General features: G+C 38.8%; 2 protein-coding genes across 2 annotated transcripts in view; both read right to left on the bottom strand.

Moving 5' to 3' along the window:
- Positions 1-1620: 1620 nt before the first annotated feature.
- On the bottom strand, positions 1621-10832 carry LOC144667444 (uncharacterized). The gene is made up of 8 exons (XM_078528861.1): positions 10695-10832; positions 8707-9643; positions 6753-7705; positions 5960-6020; positions 5124-5355; positions 4286-4602; positions 3149-3345; positions 1621-1790 (listed from the first exon to the last, which is right to left on the bottom strand). The coding sequence occupies exons 1-6, from the start codon at positions 10759-10761 to the stop codon at positions 4312-4314; spliced, it is 2541 nt and encodes an 846-aa protein (XP_078384987.1). The 5' UTR covers positions 10762-10832; the 3' UTR covers positions 1621-1790; positions 3149-3345; positions 4286-4311.
- An 854-nt stretch (positions 10833-11686) lies between these two features.
- The window catches only part of LOC144629338 (dihydroxy-acid dehydratase 2-like), a 30223-nt gene continuing 25574 nt past the window's right edge, over positions 11687-16335 (bottom strand). The window contains exons 19-23 of the mRNA XM_078487575.1: positions 15869-15940; positions 15153-15206; positions 14529-14578; positions 13002-13218; positions 11687-12351 (exon numbers count right to left, since the gene is read on the bottom strand). Coding sequence (XP_078343701.1) covers positions 12223-12351; positions 13002-13218; positions 14529-14578; positions 15153-15206; positions 15869-15940 — 522 coding nt within the window. The 3' untranslated portion in view covers positions 11687-12222. The remainder of the gene's footprint in view (positions 12352-13001; positions 13219-14528; positions 14579-15152; positions 15207-15868; positions 15941-16335) is intronic.

The raw sequence follows: 16335 nt of genomic DNA, 5'->3' as shown, positions 1-16335 counted from the left end.
GGGCAACTTTTCATCTTTTGAGCAACTTTTGGCAATTTTTAGCAACATTTCTAGACTGAAGATTTCCGAAGATTGTTCAAAGGTCATACAAACGTTTTCGAGCATTTTTTGAACTTTTCGAAGATTTCCGAGATAGTTCAGAAGATGTTTCAACCCTGGTTTCAACTTTCGGATCGTTCAGGATTAAAAACTCGTCACCAAACGCGACTTCAACAAAATTTTCACGATTATTCTTTGTAAAAGAAGTCATTGTAATTCAACACATTTTGGCCTTAAAATGTCATTTAGATATTTCTGTTGCAGTTGAATTGCATGAAAATGCTTAAAAATCTTTTTCAAAGGGATGTTATATCTGGATAATTTTCGTCTTCAAAAACAACCTTTTGGAGCTCTTTTCAAACAACGTTTTGGACTTTGGATCAACTTTTGAGCAACTTTTTAAGAATTTTGAGCCTGGATCTTGAGCAACTTTTGGGAAAATTTCGAGAATCTTTGGGACAGCTCTACTTTCGTGTCGTTGACCATTTGTGCGTTCGAATTTTTCTAACGAGATTGAACTGTTGATGAAGTTTTAATCTCTCCGTAAAACATCATGTGCTAGGTAGATATCTAGATAACTAATTTCATGTTTAGACGACGTCATGCACGGAGCAAAACGCTAAGGCCGTATTTTTCTCTTTTGCCCCTTTGTATGTGTGTAAATCTGCAAATACAGTTTCAGACCCATGGATCAAGCTTCATACGGCTGTAGTGTGTTTTGGCGCAAAAAATGACCAGTTTGGCAGGTTTTCTGTTTCACCTGGTAGCAGTCTGCTGGCAATAACCAGATGAAACAACAACTTCAACCATGTCAATGAGATGTAAGTACTTTGGTGCATAATTTTGTCTAATAAATACTCGTAGTCCTGACGGATTCCGTCTAAAACTTGTTCTTCTGCACATTTATGACTCGTGCGACCCCAGAAAAGTTAACCATTGGTCTTCTGTAGTCAAGTACCTGAACTGGGCCCACTTCCGCTTTATATAGGGACTGACCCCAGGTGGGAGAAGAGAAGATAACTTCCATGCGCATGCTTAAGACGAACCAATCAAAAATGACGGGAAAATTCGTGTGCCAAGGAAAAAAAAATTGCCTGCTCAAATGACAAATTAAGTATCGTTAACTTGAACATGTAATTAATCTTCTACACTTGGGTTCAACCCCTATATAGGCTGCGAAGGGAAAAGGTCAGGGACTGGACTAGTCTTACTGGGGCTGTCACAGCAGCCCCATAGCCGCTTAAAGAATCACGTTGATGTTACCATAACAATCATTGCCGATTGCATCCTTCTGCTTTCAAGCCAATTCATAACAGATAATAAGGCCCAAAAATGGTCCAAGATTCCTGTGGTATGGTGAAGATTATGTAAATAATGAAAGCGACAACATAGCAAAATCTTGCCGTCATGTTTGCTCGCTTCATGTAAACTGTATCAAATCGGAAAAGGTCGTCCGATTTCGTTAATCGCTCGTGTGATTACAGACCGAATTGGACTATCTAGATTTATTCTGTTTTGTTTTCGAGAAAAAAAAAAACAATGACACATCATTAATTTTAAAAATTCATTTATTAATAAAAATACATTTTAATAAAAATATCTTTCCATGACAAAGGAATGCAACAATTTTTTTGTCCACATTTACATTAAAGGACGAATAAGCCACGAAGCATTTGTTACAAAAAAAATACACGTCCACGGAGCAATGAAGTGTCATCACAAAGTAAGTAAAACTCATTTAGCGACGAAATCTGGAACAGAAAGAAAACAAACACCAGTAAATAAATCGCTTGACATCTGTATACGTTAGATATGTACGTTTGTGTCTTGCGTGTCTAGAGTGTTACAGTCACGCGAACTCACCCTCACCTGCGTAGTGACAATAGTGGATGGATACTCTTTCCTAGATAGAATGCTAGTCTGTCGTAGGCTACCCCCACCCCTCCCCCCTTACCCACCCAGAGTTTGTTAGTTTTCCCCCTCATAGCTCGCGGGTACTGATATATTCTCAAGGGTGAAAGGGAGAGGGTGAAGTGTCCTGCCCGCAAACACGGAATCTTCGATCCGGAATTCAACGCGGTAATTATAAGGTCACCACGTCTAGCTACGTCTACTAAGCTTTGGCACGGACTATGTTGTATTTGAGAGGAGGGTTGGGCAAATACCAAAAATAAAGGGAAATATGAATTGGCGCAACTTCACTCCATTCTAGGCTTTGCAGCACTTCAGAACTATTCACAGCTCCTCAACTGGACAAGATATTCGTCCAGAATGCCGAGTCAAACTTCTTTTAACAGAAAAATAATTCACTTTCACCTCCAAGGTTCGAGTCGCTCGATCGTCGGTCGTCAAACCATTCGGTTAGTTCGATGAAGCGAAATAAAACCACACTTCTTGACTCCTTCCAGTGCTGGACTTCAGTTAAACCATCGACTTAGTTATTTCTCATAATTACGTTAACTTTGGGGCCTGTTTTCTTTGTTTGTTTGGCCAAACAACGGTGAATTTTTAGCCTTGAAGCAAATGTTGAACAGTTGATTTATTTCTGTTCATCGACTCCCGTACTATGATTGGTTGATTACTGTTCATGACGTAAAACCGCGAGGTGAAGAGAATCTACGTTTTGATGTTAAATAAAGCGCTAAATATTACTTTGATGTGCGTTATTTTCTTTGTGCTGTTTTCTAAAAGAAATAGAAAACATGTTTTCCGTGTTTCTATCGAGTTATAGAAACACTCGTGAAAGTTTGGGAGAACTCGAAAAAGCTGTGGAAACACTCGTCTATCGACTCGTGTTCCCACAGCATTTCTCGTTCTCCCAAACTTCCACTCGTGTTTCTATACCTCGATAGAAACACGGAACATGTTTTCTATTTCTTAAATAAAGCAGAATTATGGAAAACTTCAAGCAGAAATAAAAAAGGGGAGAGAAACGAAGCAATGAAATATTTTTGAGGTTATTTAAATAGATGAAAATAATATAAAGCTCCTTGATAAACGTTGACCGATAATTCTAAACAGTAACGTTTTAATCGCCACGGAGTTTAATCACTATTATACCTTTAAACGAAAGAAAACTATAAATAAAAGCAAGAAAATTAAATCTCACCTGTACAATTTCAATAATCTCTTTCCTCTCTCTTTCTTCCTGTGCTTGTCACAGTAGTAGCATTGACATACAGTAACATCAGAATTAACATCAGGGATGGAGATATTGAAGAAACTTGCAACTTGCTGCAAGCTTGGTAAAGACACACCCGGCTTACTTCCGTTAGCTTTTTTCATCTTAGCATCCTCCTGAAGAAGCTGGTTTTAAAGACACAAAAGTGTTCCTGAATTAGCGAAGCAATTGTAATTGCTACTAAGCAAAATATATTTCTAAACGTACGTGCGTTTGATACATGTGTACTGCGGCAAACGTCTACAATGAAACAAGAAGGTCTAAAGCGAGCTGTGAAGAAAACTCTTATACAGTACAGTCTTAAGAATTCTTTCAAACTCACAGTGAAGCCTACATCACGCTTTAAAACTAGCCTGCGTTGCAGACGAACTATAAAACCCCTACCCGTGACACGTCCCTGCAGCGGGCTATTTAAAACCTGCCATCAGGATAAGTTTCCCCGCGCTCGTATTTGCTCTTTACCACTTTTTCTTTCGCGCAACACACTTATAAAAAGACACTTGATAGGCACTAGGCAACTTATAGACAAAGAAAATGGGATGGCAGGTCCCGGGGGCAGAGACATAGCTTGGTGGCGTTCTTGTTCCTGTTAACAGTTTGGTGCAAGCACGCATCTTTTTTCAAGTTCGTTGTCTTTTTTTTTTTTTTTAAAACAGTTTTACGGCTGACAAACCTGGTGCTCTCGAACTCCTGATCAAATTGCATATTGAGATTTGGAAATCCTGGTTTTTTTGTAGAGGGAGAAAAAACGGAGAAGAACGATAACCAACAACAAATTCTACCCAGTATAATTTTGACGCCTTGTCCGGGATTTCGACTTGGGCCATATTGGTTGGGGGTAAACCGTCTCACCTCTTCGCCATTTCTGCATTTCAAATTAAACCCTTGTTTGGTTGATTTCACTTCACAAACCTCAGTAAGATATAATAGCTTATTCTCCTACATTCCAAATTAAGCCCTTGTTTGGTTGATTTTGGACGATGAAATGTTGAATACAGTGAATACACATTCACTTACTACAGACTACAGTGCTTTTCAGTATACAACTGTATTTTCAATACCCACCTTCCATTTTTGGTAATCCTTGTGGTTCATGTACTTTGTCTTTGTTTCAGAGTTACTAGTTGAAGCGCCTCTTCCAAAAGGTTTGTTGATTTGTCTTCACGTCGAAGCTTACGTCTGGCCTTAGTCCTCACGGCAGCCCTTGGATGCGCGTGGCCTGGGAAAATGATTTCCTTTGCAAAAGTTATTTCTTGTGCTAGAGTACGCTGGGGTCGAAGAGCAGGACGGACTGGGTACGATAATGTCTGTTGGATCACTTGACGACAAAGGAATGATCGTTTGTCGCGCTCTTTGTCCGCATTCTCGTTCATAATCATTGACTGTTAGAGGAAAAAGGCAAAAATATAGATCGAGTTATATTTCAGTCTCAAGAACAATCAACATTCATTTTCTCTTTACTTTGTCAGTGCATTGTGAAGAAGATGTGTATGGAAAGTAGAAATAATCATCAACTAGAGCAAACTCTGGGTAAAGACAATAATGAAATTTGAGAAAATGCGAATATGCAGTCATTATTTTTTAAGAACGAGGTGTTTTGTCTTACAACGAAAAGTACACGAATAGTTTTTCGACAAATTATTTCCTACTTATAACGAAACGGAAGGAAATGCAACAATTACATATTTAATTTGCAATAAAAATGTTTTTTTTTCCCAGTAACCCTCCCTACAAAGCTCATGCTAGACTTTCTAAAAGTCGTTCGCTTCTCGTTTCCGGTTTGGTGAGCTCGACTAGTAAGCAAGTTTAAGCTCATGCATGTAGGGACATTTCTTGCTCCACCCTCCCCCTCCAATTCTGACCGTTATTCCAGGTGTATTTAGTACAATAGCCTATCCTCTACCTTTGCACGCAAAATGCTCTCAGCCAGGGAGTACTTCGTCTCTTGCGTTTGGTGTTTGATCACATTCCTCTTTCCTTTGTTTTTGTCTTCAATACGTTTCTTTTCGCCCAGAATCCGTGAAATGGCCGTGTTCAGGTCACGTTTGAATCCAGTTGACTCCTGCTCTGATATCAGGTGTTTGATAAAGCGACGGTTCTCCAAAGCCTTTCTTCCACCAATCAGCGACTTTCCTGAATATAATGAAACATTTAAATCACATGAAACGTTCAATACACGTGTTTGCAAGTTTGTATCCAAACGAGCATTTGCTTAAGAGCAAAATCAAAACAGCTAAGCCAGAATTTGAGAAAGATTCTGCTGTCACGAGCGTGGAACAAGGAAGGACTCTGAGTCCTCTAAAAACAGAAAATTCCATCTTTTTCGTTTCATTCACCAAGCTTAAAAATCTTGCCATTTTTTCAAGGCCACAAGTTGTCTCGTTTTTCGTCTCCTGTTCATTGCGTATTATTTACTTTTAGCTTTACGACAGACGATTACTAAAAAAATGAAATGTTATTTTGCAAGGCCATCACCATGAGCTGTCCGCAGCAATTTTGTACAATATTACCCGGGATATTACCTAAGATGGCAATGGAAAGTCGAAATCCTAATGGGTTTGCAAATAATTACGTGTTTGTTTGTTTCTTCGTTTTTCAAAGTTACCTAACGTCCTTGGTAATAAAGTTTTTTATCCATTGCATTTGTGCTAAAATTATTTAGCACAAATGAAAAATTATTATCCGTTTACTAAAATAATAAGCCCACCACACATTCTTGGAATCTATTTTCCTTACCCTTGCCGCAGGTCTGTTGATGCTGTTGGTGGTGGTATTGTTGGAAGAGTCAAAGGTGTTTCATCTGTGGAAGAGATGTACAGTTATAATTGGCTTAGTTTTTATTACCGCTCCAGAACTTCCATCCTTATGGAATTCGAAGACCTCTTTCATACAGTTAGTTCACAATCGAATAGCAGTTGATACAGTAAAAGTAAATAAACCTTCAATAGCTTGTGTTTTGTTGTCAGCTAGGAGTTTCACTTGCCCGCCGACTCAGCACAACAGTTTCTTTGGAAACTAGTAACTTTTTTATTTTAAAAGACATTGTGTTTCTTCAAATTACAAGATTGGTCATGTGATTTTAACTATCGAACTGATAATTACAAATAGAGGAAACGGGTGATTGTAACCCTCTGCCCCCCCCCCGAGATACTTAATTTGTTTTCTGCTAACATTTTTATTTGATTAACTATCTGTTCGTGTGAGTCACTGGTACATGATCGCTACCGTGCGTGATTAAACATATTAGACTTCGACACATTTATTAATTTATGGCTTTTAAATAATTTTGGATCAGTTTAAATTAAGTATGACATTGCAGTTCCATGACTTCTTTGGTATCGCATGACGACATAGTATATTTTAATGACTATATTCTACAAAATCTCAGGGAAAAAACGGGTTTAAATTTTCACCGCCCACTTCACAAGGCAGCTACACTGTATGTACACAAGGTTCCCGTTTGAACATGAAATTTTTTCCGCGTACAATTTTAACATACACAAACATTTTGACTAAACAAGTAGCGACTTACCATCATTGTACTTGTCATTCACAGCCAGAGGTCCTTCATTCTCGTCATCACTTGACATGATATCAATGATAGCATCATCTGTTATCGCATTATTTATTACCAGTTTCTCGCTCGTGTAAATCAGTTCTCCAGAAGAAGCCTCAGATTCAGACTGCATCAAAGATTTGTCTTCACCAACAGCATGCTCAATGCTTATCGCCACTTCTGCTCTGCTTGTTTCTTTGTCGACATAGTTCACCGTGCTCAGGTCCTCACCTTGTGATTTTTCACTTGTGTAGATAATTTCATTCTCATCATCATCGTCCATATTTATCACGACTTCATTCCGTGCTGCCACAGGCGTCTTACAGGACTCTGTTGAGGAACTGGTACTATCGGTTGCCATGGACAAGGTACGTGTCAATTCATCGGAAGCAGTAGGCAGTAAAGACAAGCTAGAGGATTCCTTGGATGTAGACGGGTGTGGTGAAATTGATGACTCAGGGATGGTAAGTTCGAATGATGCAGATGGAACAAGCTTCGACTGGGTTGTTAGCGGCAGAGAACTGGGAACAGTATTCTCTGTCAGGTCGCGGGGTGGAGTTGATGAACGTGTTGAGGACATTGGAATTTCATTAACCGTCCAAACCTCTGTACTAGGTGTGTCATCAAGTGTAGGAGCAGTCATCAACGGGGTAGATTTTGGCGTGTCGGTCATTGTCCATATTTTCTGTTCTTGTGTTGCATGGTCAGTTGATTGATAAGATGCCGGAGCTGATTTTTGTTTTCTTGGAGATGAGTTTGGTGTTGATTTAGGACTGGTGCCTTTGGATGATTTTGTGTTACGTTCCATAGCCGTCCTGTCAAAAAGTACTTCCTCTTCACTCAGCTCCTCACTCAAGTAACCAGTTGAAGGGATACTTAATCTCAACTCACGGCCGTAACGTCGTCGCCATTGCTTCTTATAAATTTTCCTGCAGAGGAAATTTGTAGAAATAAAAAAATAGCTATCCATAGACCGAGTTTTAGCTATATAAGGTAGTCGAAATACCTGTTTTGACTGAATTTTATTGAGAACGGGATTAAACGATTTCATCAAGTTAAAAATGATCATTTCAAGTACTTTCTGAATGTAAATATCAGTTACTTAAAATTCTAGCTATACTTTCAAGTGAGGAAATTCAAATTAAAAACTGATAGTAATTAACAAAAAAAATATCGTTATATGAGAAATTTGGTTTATAATCTTCATTTGTAAGCAAAAATATGCCAACCCCAAAAACTAGAAATTGCCCACCAGTAAAAACTACTGTCAAATAGGATCATCCGAATCATTCAAATAATTTTAATTTATTTCCATTTTTTGGACGTTGGTTTAAGAAAATTGGCAAATTTCTATTTAAAACATCATTTTTTTAAAAATGTACACAGGTCTCATTCCAAAGAAACGTTAGCCTCTGTTATTATAGAAATGTAATTGACAGTATTTTGATTTCCGATAAATGGGGATTACTTCAGGAAAATGTGTTGTAAATAATTTTAATCATTATGATGAATTAAATGCTTTTCCTGGATGCTTAACGATTTGAGCCGATCACGCGGAGACGATTTTAAATATTGCATTTTACTTAGCAAAGAGCATGGATAGTAAAAGGATTAAGACTTCTTCGGCTAGGAAAGTCGATTAAATATCGTCGTCGGTACCCAGACAGTGGCACCGAACTGTTTAATTTTCTGCCAAGATGTAAATTTAAACAGCGAAACTATATTCCTCCTCTGTGTGCAGATTAAAATGTTAATTCTCATAAGGATTGCCATTATTGGTTTTTATGTTACTTTGAGAATTTAGCACTGCATCAAGACACAAAATTTGGTGATCTTAATCACCTTTTGTAAACAGTCTCTATGGGAATATATTCATGCCCGGATTCATGATCAGCTGATATAGTTATAGAAAAACATGATCAGAACTTACCACAGACGTGGAACACCAGTGAAAATAAACAATAACATCAATATTCCTGCCAAGATTCCTGCAACAGTTGATGCCGGTGAATGTGAGTCCGCTGGGTCTTCAGTCCTGGAATCAGATTTCTTCTTCTTCTTCTTGGAATGTTTGCCTTTTTTACTCTCGTCTATCTTTGCGTGTTCGTAAGCTGCATTCCAACGATAACCTGAAGATGTCTTCATTCCAGGATAAACAGCCATCTTGTGTTGTGGTATCGCTGATGTGCCGCCATGTCGTGTTGACCCTTCGTGTCCAGTCACCTTTGGTTCGCCATGTGGTAAAGAATCGTCCTTATGATCATTACTGTGTGAAGATTTCTCTTCATCTTCGTTAGCACTACCGTCTTCTTTTAAAATCCAATCTGATTCTGCATCAGCCGTATCGACTGATGGAATAACCGTTTCCTCAGTTGGTAGAATCGTCAACTTGAGTGGAACGCTGATTTTCATCTTGTATGGTTCGCCTGTGCCAGATGATGGTGGGGTTTTAAGGAAAGCAAATGTGTCCTCCCCTTTGCCATCTTGCAATTGAAAAGAAGCAGTCTGAAGCATTCTAGCACCATGTAAGGAAGCTAACACTTTCAGTTTGCGCATTCTGGCTGATCTTCTAATGGCGAACTTTCGCATAATTGGGACTTTTTCAATCTTGTCATATATAACATTTGTATTCAATTTTGTGGTCAATTTTGTGGGCTTTAAGCCATTTTTTGACGCCGGGGAAATTCTGCCGTCCAGTGCGCCGATTCGTTCATCATTAGATAAGAATGAATCTGTGATTGGTGCTGTTTGGACGGGAAAGTTGAGCTGTCTGGAGCGAAGCGGTACATCAGCAGGTCTTGCTGAAGGATTCTTGAATCCCGCGGTCACTTCGCTGTGAAACTCGGTAAAAAGATGATTGGATTCTTCTGCAAATTCAAAGAAGAAGTTACAGCTGTTGGTTAGATGCAGCTACGAAGTAAAGAGGAATTAATTAAAACAGCCATTAAGGAGACGGGAATAGATTGTAGAAACGAATAACTGTCCTAGGAACGTTAACCTATTGGCTGGTGTTGAAGTGAGGCATTTCCCTGGAGACGGCGAGAAAATATTCAACAACAAAAATAAATCGCATCCCCGGCAACAATAAAATGGTACTTACTTTCAGAAAAAAGAACAACAAATTTTCCCGAACAACTTATCGAATGAGACAGACTGAATAAGAGTACAGCAAAACGCGAGAAATGTTTTTATGATCCACCATTTCATGCATCTGTTGACCATGAAGAGTTCAATTACGCTTCTACATTACTTGCAGAGTAACTTAACTTGAATTATTTTTTATGAGTGAATATTGAACTCTTACCTCTTTACTACGAAAAAAAGTCGTATTTAGCGGCCAAGGTGAATAGCTACAAAGCTTTCAAAGACGCCAAGATCTAGAGTTTCGCTAACGATAAACCGAACCTGCGTTTGGCGATAAAAGTGATCCACAACAATTTGTACGCAAAAAATGCTTTGTTTTCCTTTGCTACTTCGATTAAAGTGCATACTGAACACTAAATTTTCAACAATTGCTTTAAAACTACGTGCCAATTTTCATTCATATTTTTCTTACGAAAGAAAGCAGTTGAAAAGTCAAACAAACCATTTCGATTGAAATTTCGTCAATTCATTTCAAACCAGTGGCAGACGATGGCGCGCTTAGCCAATCACGAGCAAGAAGTTTTCCCGCGTTCGGGAAAGGAAACCAATCACCCGCGTTTCGGAGCCATTTTTCTCTTGTTTCGCATGTTTACCTTTTCGCGGCTCTATTCAGTAAGTATTGCACTGAGCAGGAAACTAATCTACTAATCTTTTTCTTAATTAAAACGTTTTGACTAGTTCAGATTTACTTTGCGTTTTTTAAATTTCTGGGGCCTATTAAAGCCGTGTTTAAATTATATATCTGTAAAGACGAGTTAAGTAGATGTCTCTTACCTTTGCAAACTGCGTTTGATACCAGGAAAAAAAGAAAGATCAATATAAAAACTTTTTTCTTCTCCATTTTTAGCGTTGTGCCATCACACTCGTATAACCCAACGCATTTTCGTAGAAGTGTGTAACAATTGACCTCACAAACGCACATTGACGTCAGGAACGAGCGCTTTGGCGCGCGCTATAAACAATAACGCAAGTAAGGGGGGGGCGACGTGTTTATACTGCCTGCTAATAGCTCCCAACGTTTCAGTGAAAACCATAATCCTATTCCTACATCATTTCATTTCACCACGGTTCCGAAACTGGTGATATCTGTTGCGGTGACGTGATACAAAACGGGCCGCTATCCGAAGACATGCAGATTATTTGGCCAATAATTCGTTTCACTTTATTTCAGTACTTGAAGAATCCTTTAACTGAACACATTCCTCCGGAGTACCTGACCATCACAACAATAAAGATAAACCAAGTTTTTAGCGCAAAACCATTTGGGAAATTTCTTCGAGGTATTTTAAAATCCACTTAGAAATAAATTTGTACCGTGTTCTAAAACTGATATAGTTTGGAAAGGAACGTGAGAAGACTTCCCAATCCCCTCCACAAAAATGTTCCGTTTGATCGATCACTCTTTCCTTCGGATAATATATATAACGAACAATCTTTCTTATATGAGAGTAACGCCTACAAGGTAAGAAACGCATTGCAAAGTCAAGTGAAAAACGAATTAAGGCGCTTTCCACTAGCCAGAACTGGCCCAGCCGGTCCGGTGGTTTTGAATGTGAAACGGGCCTTTTTCACGAGATTTTTTTAACAAATTCGACAGTGTACAATATTTATTCATTGACTGATTTGACGGTACAAATCTGACAAACGGCATTCTGTTCTCGAATATACCGGTCTGGTCGGCCAGTCCTGTCTAATGGTAAGAGCCCTTAGTTATATCGGATCTCCACTCTTCAAACATTTCCGGTCCAAATTCAAACATGAACCACTTCTCTTCCTCTCACTCTTTATTTTATTGAACCTCCAGTCAGAGTTTTTACCATTCAATGACAATCCAATTGTAAGAAAACCTAACTACATAACACACCAAAAAAATTAATCAAATATTGTAGCCTTGATCCCGTTGTAATAACTTACACACTACGAGGATCATTTCATTCATTTCAAACTTTGAACAAGTATAAATTTCTTTCATTAATATATTAAGGAAATATTTCACCCAATAACCTATGATGCCCGCTCTCTGCTCCTTTAAAGGCAATGCTGTCGGCAAATTGCTCAAAAATGTTATAAATGGTGTAACTAAAAAGATAGAAAATCCAAGATTTACAAAAACTTTGAAAGTAATAAGAGCCAAGCTTATTGTCCATTTCCATTAATTATCGTCACTTTCCGATAGGTTTTGTAATTTGTCAAATACTGAAAATTAAGTTATAAAAAAGAGTTGCTTAAAAAAAACTCGGTATGTTGTGGGGGTTCTCGAAATATTGCTCAGAATCTATTATAGTGTCCCGGAGAATCTCGGTTAATAGGTAACCGCTCCTTCATGGGCACTGGAAACTACTTTGGAGTACTTCTGAAGTAATCCCGTCAGCCTCTTGGGTGGTGGCTGCCATCGTGACTTCCTCTCACTTAACACTTCATCTGTAAGCTCCTGAGAAATTAATCGATGGAAGTTTTCGTCAGAGAGAGACACCATCCACAGTCGTCAGTCCCTAGCTTGCGAGCAGGCTCTCTTTGCGGGCAAAATGCGAGCGGCGAAGCGAGCCCGCGATGCTCCAAAGAGAAACTTCTCGCAGGCTATCAGTCTCAAGCATCAGTCCCAAGCGAACGTAAAGACCCTCGCTACTTTCAGATTTAGCAGCCTTAAATTTCTTACCGTAGGTTTCGGACGATCGCTGCTTTAGGGGAGTCACTACTTCTGAGGGAACTAAAATGCGTGCAGTATATAGAATATCCAACTGTCGTAAAACCAAAACCAAATAATCACTCTGGCTAAACACAAAGAACATATACATAAAGGCAGTCCAGTGAACCAATAAAAACTTAAAAAAGTACATCGTAGCCTACACGACGCGCAAGAAAATGTGTGTAAGCGAGTGACGATTGGCTTTGGTTTTACTTCTGATTGGTTGAAAAAGTAACGCGAGTTTTTAGGCCAAACACTAGGCGTGGTATAAATGCAAAACCAAAGGCACTCGGCACTGGAGTAAAAATGGCTCTAATACTGGTTAGTTACCAAGTTATGAATGACAGTCGTACTACGTTCTTGCAGAAATACGCAAAAAACCCAGTGTTACATACCACGTGCAAAGTTGCGTTTTTCGGGTCTATAACTATGATATCACCATCCTGTATTAGTCCTATTGGACCTCCAACTTGAGCTTCAGGTGACACGTGACCAATCATGATGCCATGGGAAGCACCGCTAAATCGCCCATCTGTAACTAACGCCACTTTAGTTCCCAGTCCCGCGCCAACCAGAGCACCCCCGGGTGACAACATTTCTGGCATCCCTGGGCTGAGTGAAAACAAACAGATGAGTTGAAGACCAAAATTCCGTTATATGTACCGCGATGTTTGAACAAAATTAAACACAGGGTGTTCCTTCTGTTTGTGAATAAATCTGGGCTCCTGGTTCGACTCGCACATGGATATGGCAACGCATATAACAAAGACCTGTGGTAGTGCATCACATGCAAAAACTTCAACGTGTCATGAATGCCAGTGCGCGATTGATCTTCTGCGCACCTAAACACTGTCATATTACGCCGCTCCTTAAACGACTTCACTGGTTGCCTATCCGCCTACGTATCGAGTTTAACATCCTTTTGATCACCTTTAAAATACTCCAGGGCTCAGCCCCTAAATATCTCATCGATTTAATTTCTGTTTTACCGCCATCCCGCTATGATTTACGGTGAAATAACAAGGGAATTCTTCTGTGCACCCCAAAGCGTTTCATAAAAGCTACCATGGGTGATCGATCCTTTCTGGCGGCAGCGCCACGGCTTGGAACAGTCTTCCCATAAGCATTAGATCTGCCTGCACCAAAAGTGATTTTAAACAGAAACTTAAGACATTTTTATTCAGCAAGGCATTTTGTTAGTACAATTAGTTTATATTTAGATTTTTTATAGTTTTTCTGCAAATTATTTTTCTTATAGCCAATTGTAAATAGTGTTGGTTTCGTTTTTAATTTTTAATTTTTTTTTAATTTTATAAAGTTTGTAAATAAGTTCTTATTTTTGTATCTATTGTAATGTTTGTAATGCGCATTTGATTATTTTATAGAAAATGCGCAATATAAATATTAAATATTATTATTATTATTATTTATTTATTTTATTTATTTTATTTAACAATTCTTTATACACGGTAGAAACATCAGGTGATTCTAGTAAGTTATAATAAAAATTAATACAAAATAAACTATTAATTAATATTATGTTATGCTTGGTGGTTTCCTGGAGGTCTCCTCGCCCCTGACCTGTCCCCAAACGTCTTCATACAGCTCAGGGAGAGAAAGGCACTGAGAAAGGGAGCGCAAGGTGACTCTCTCTCCCAACTCGCGCGCTTCTCTCCCTTTGCCGCGTCCTATATGGAGACGACTGGGGACAAGTCAGCTCCTCGCCGTACGACATAAACTGTACAAATTGTAAATAATTACTTCTGATATGTGGCAAATAAAGAATGATTGCCCTCCAGACCTGATTTTGGAGGGCAGATTAGAATGAACACAAAAGAATAACAAATGGCTGAAAAAGGTCTATTCGTAGGCGGTTAACAGCCAGAGGTCTGGTAACTACATACCACGTGTTGGCCACTCACCTCCCTCGTGGTCCTTCATACCGAATAACAAGAACATCTCCAGCTTTAATCTATTGACAAAATAAACCATACAAATTACTCTGGTAAGATCAAAGTAGTAAATCTGCTTACTGAATTTCTGTATTATCATCATCTGTCTGCATGACAGCTTCAGTGTAAAATGCATTTTTCACACTTGATATTCTGAGCTAATCAAGGTAGACACAGGCAGTTAAATCAACTTATGAGTACCTAGTTGAACGTGACTGCAAGAAAATATAAAGAGAAAATATAAAGACGGTGATTTGTAGCGTAAGCAGACTGGTTTTAGCCAGTACAATCCATCGTGGAAATTGTGTATAAAAATGAATATCTTTCACTGATGAACAGAGAACAAGGTAGGTGGGATATCTACTCTAGATCTGTTGTCCATTGTTATGGAGGTAAATTTTGTTATAACAGTGCCGGGAAACAAAGAGTACATTTCCACTGCCCTACAAGTATTAAAACCATTTGAAAACTAATACTTTGGAAAGTGTACGATATCCTGGTCTCAAGCAGCCGATTAAACCACGTGAAAAACACGTTTTACAAGTTTAGTACTGGGTATGCTATTAAACAACACTATTAATAAATGAAACTTGCCTTTCCATCCATGACACTCTGAAATGCTTGCTCCTCCCCATCAAATACTACTGCCTGCAAAGAAATGAAAATAGAAAAACATACCTTACATCAGAGTAATCACTTCATGGAAACAAACCAGGACTGAGAAACACGCCTGAATCAACAAGTTTGTATGTAACAGAATGGGCTTAAACAGGACTGATACAGAAAACTATTTAATTTTTCTGGCTGACTCGTTTTACTGTTTCAACGCTTAATGTAGAAACAATATTTTTCACACATTACGGCTTGGAGCGCTGGCTCGGCACTTTGTTGTGTTTTTGGACGACACTTTCTCTCACAGTGCATCTCTCCATCCGCCTTCTGAACTTGTTGGCTCATTTCCATGAAACCAACAACGGTATGCATCGGTTTTGATTGGCTCATTTCAAACAGCACATTGAAATACGATATCGAAAAATAAATGTAGAAAGATAGCTATGCGCGTAACACTGAAAGTGGCTGTAACTTAGTTATTGCCACTAGTAAGGGAATGAGACCGTGAGACTGCTAAATGTTAAGAGAACCCACGACATCCGGAACTGTTCTGAGTCACGAGGCTAGAACTTATAGTACACATGTATGTTCATTACATATCGGGGTTGTGCTACATTGTTTTTTCCCTCTCCCCAAAAAAAAAAAAACAACCAGAGTTGTCTCTGCTACATTTGTGAATCATAAGTTAACCTACTCACCGGTCCACGGAATGGTCCAGCTATGTCCTTTCCACTTAACTTGAGTACAGCACTCTCTGGAGCTAAGTTCCCCTTCAAATGGAATACGTTTTTTTATTCTTAAAAATTATCATATCTCTCAGATAGTACGCGCACTGTGATTGGTCAACGATACGAGCCGTATGCTACAGTACAGCCTGCTTTCCACACGCTTGACTTTAAATGGTTTTCTTTCTCCTGAGCGAGTCATATATAATGAAATCTTATTTACCTTGTTCTCTCAGTTCATATTGAAAGATACAGATCTTTTTTTATTTGTCCCCGTCGATTTATTGCTTGCACGTTACATACTTGGGTAATAATTCGACGGAAAAAGCTCGGTCCGTGTCTCACAATACCGACCTCAAACTCGATTAATAAGATGTATGTATACTCCTACTTATTCTCATACATTACTTTTGGTGTTATTTAGTTCTGATGAACTTTTG

The sequence above is a fragment of the Oculina patagonica genome, chromosome 10 (assembly GCF_052425735.1).
Source record: "Oculina patagonica isolate OP01 chromosome 10, crgOcupat, whole genome shotgun sequence".
NCBI lineage: Eukaryota > Metazoa > Cnidaria > Anthozoa > Scleractinia > Oculinidae > Oculina > Oculina patagonica.
Note: the sequence above shows the minus strand (reverse complement) of the source record. Positions and strands in the feature narration are given on the sequence as shown.

Excerpts from the sequence above, each read along its gene's own strand:
- LOC144667444 (XM_078528861.1), bottom strand. The coding sequence starts at position 10,761 with ATGGAGAAGAAAAAAGTTTTTATATTGATCTTTCTTTTTTTCCTGGTA. Across the intron at positions 9,644-10,694 it reads ATCAAACGCAGTTTGCAAAG|AAGAATCCAATCATCTTTTT; the intron begins GTAAGAGACATC and ends TTGAATTTGCAG. Across the intron at positions 4,603-5,123 it reads AGAGCATTTTGCGTGCAAAG|TCAATGATTATGAACGAGAA; the intron begins GTAGAGGATAGG and ends TTCCTCTAACAG.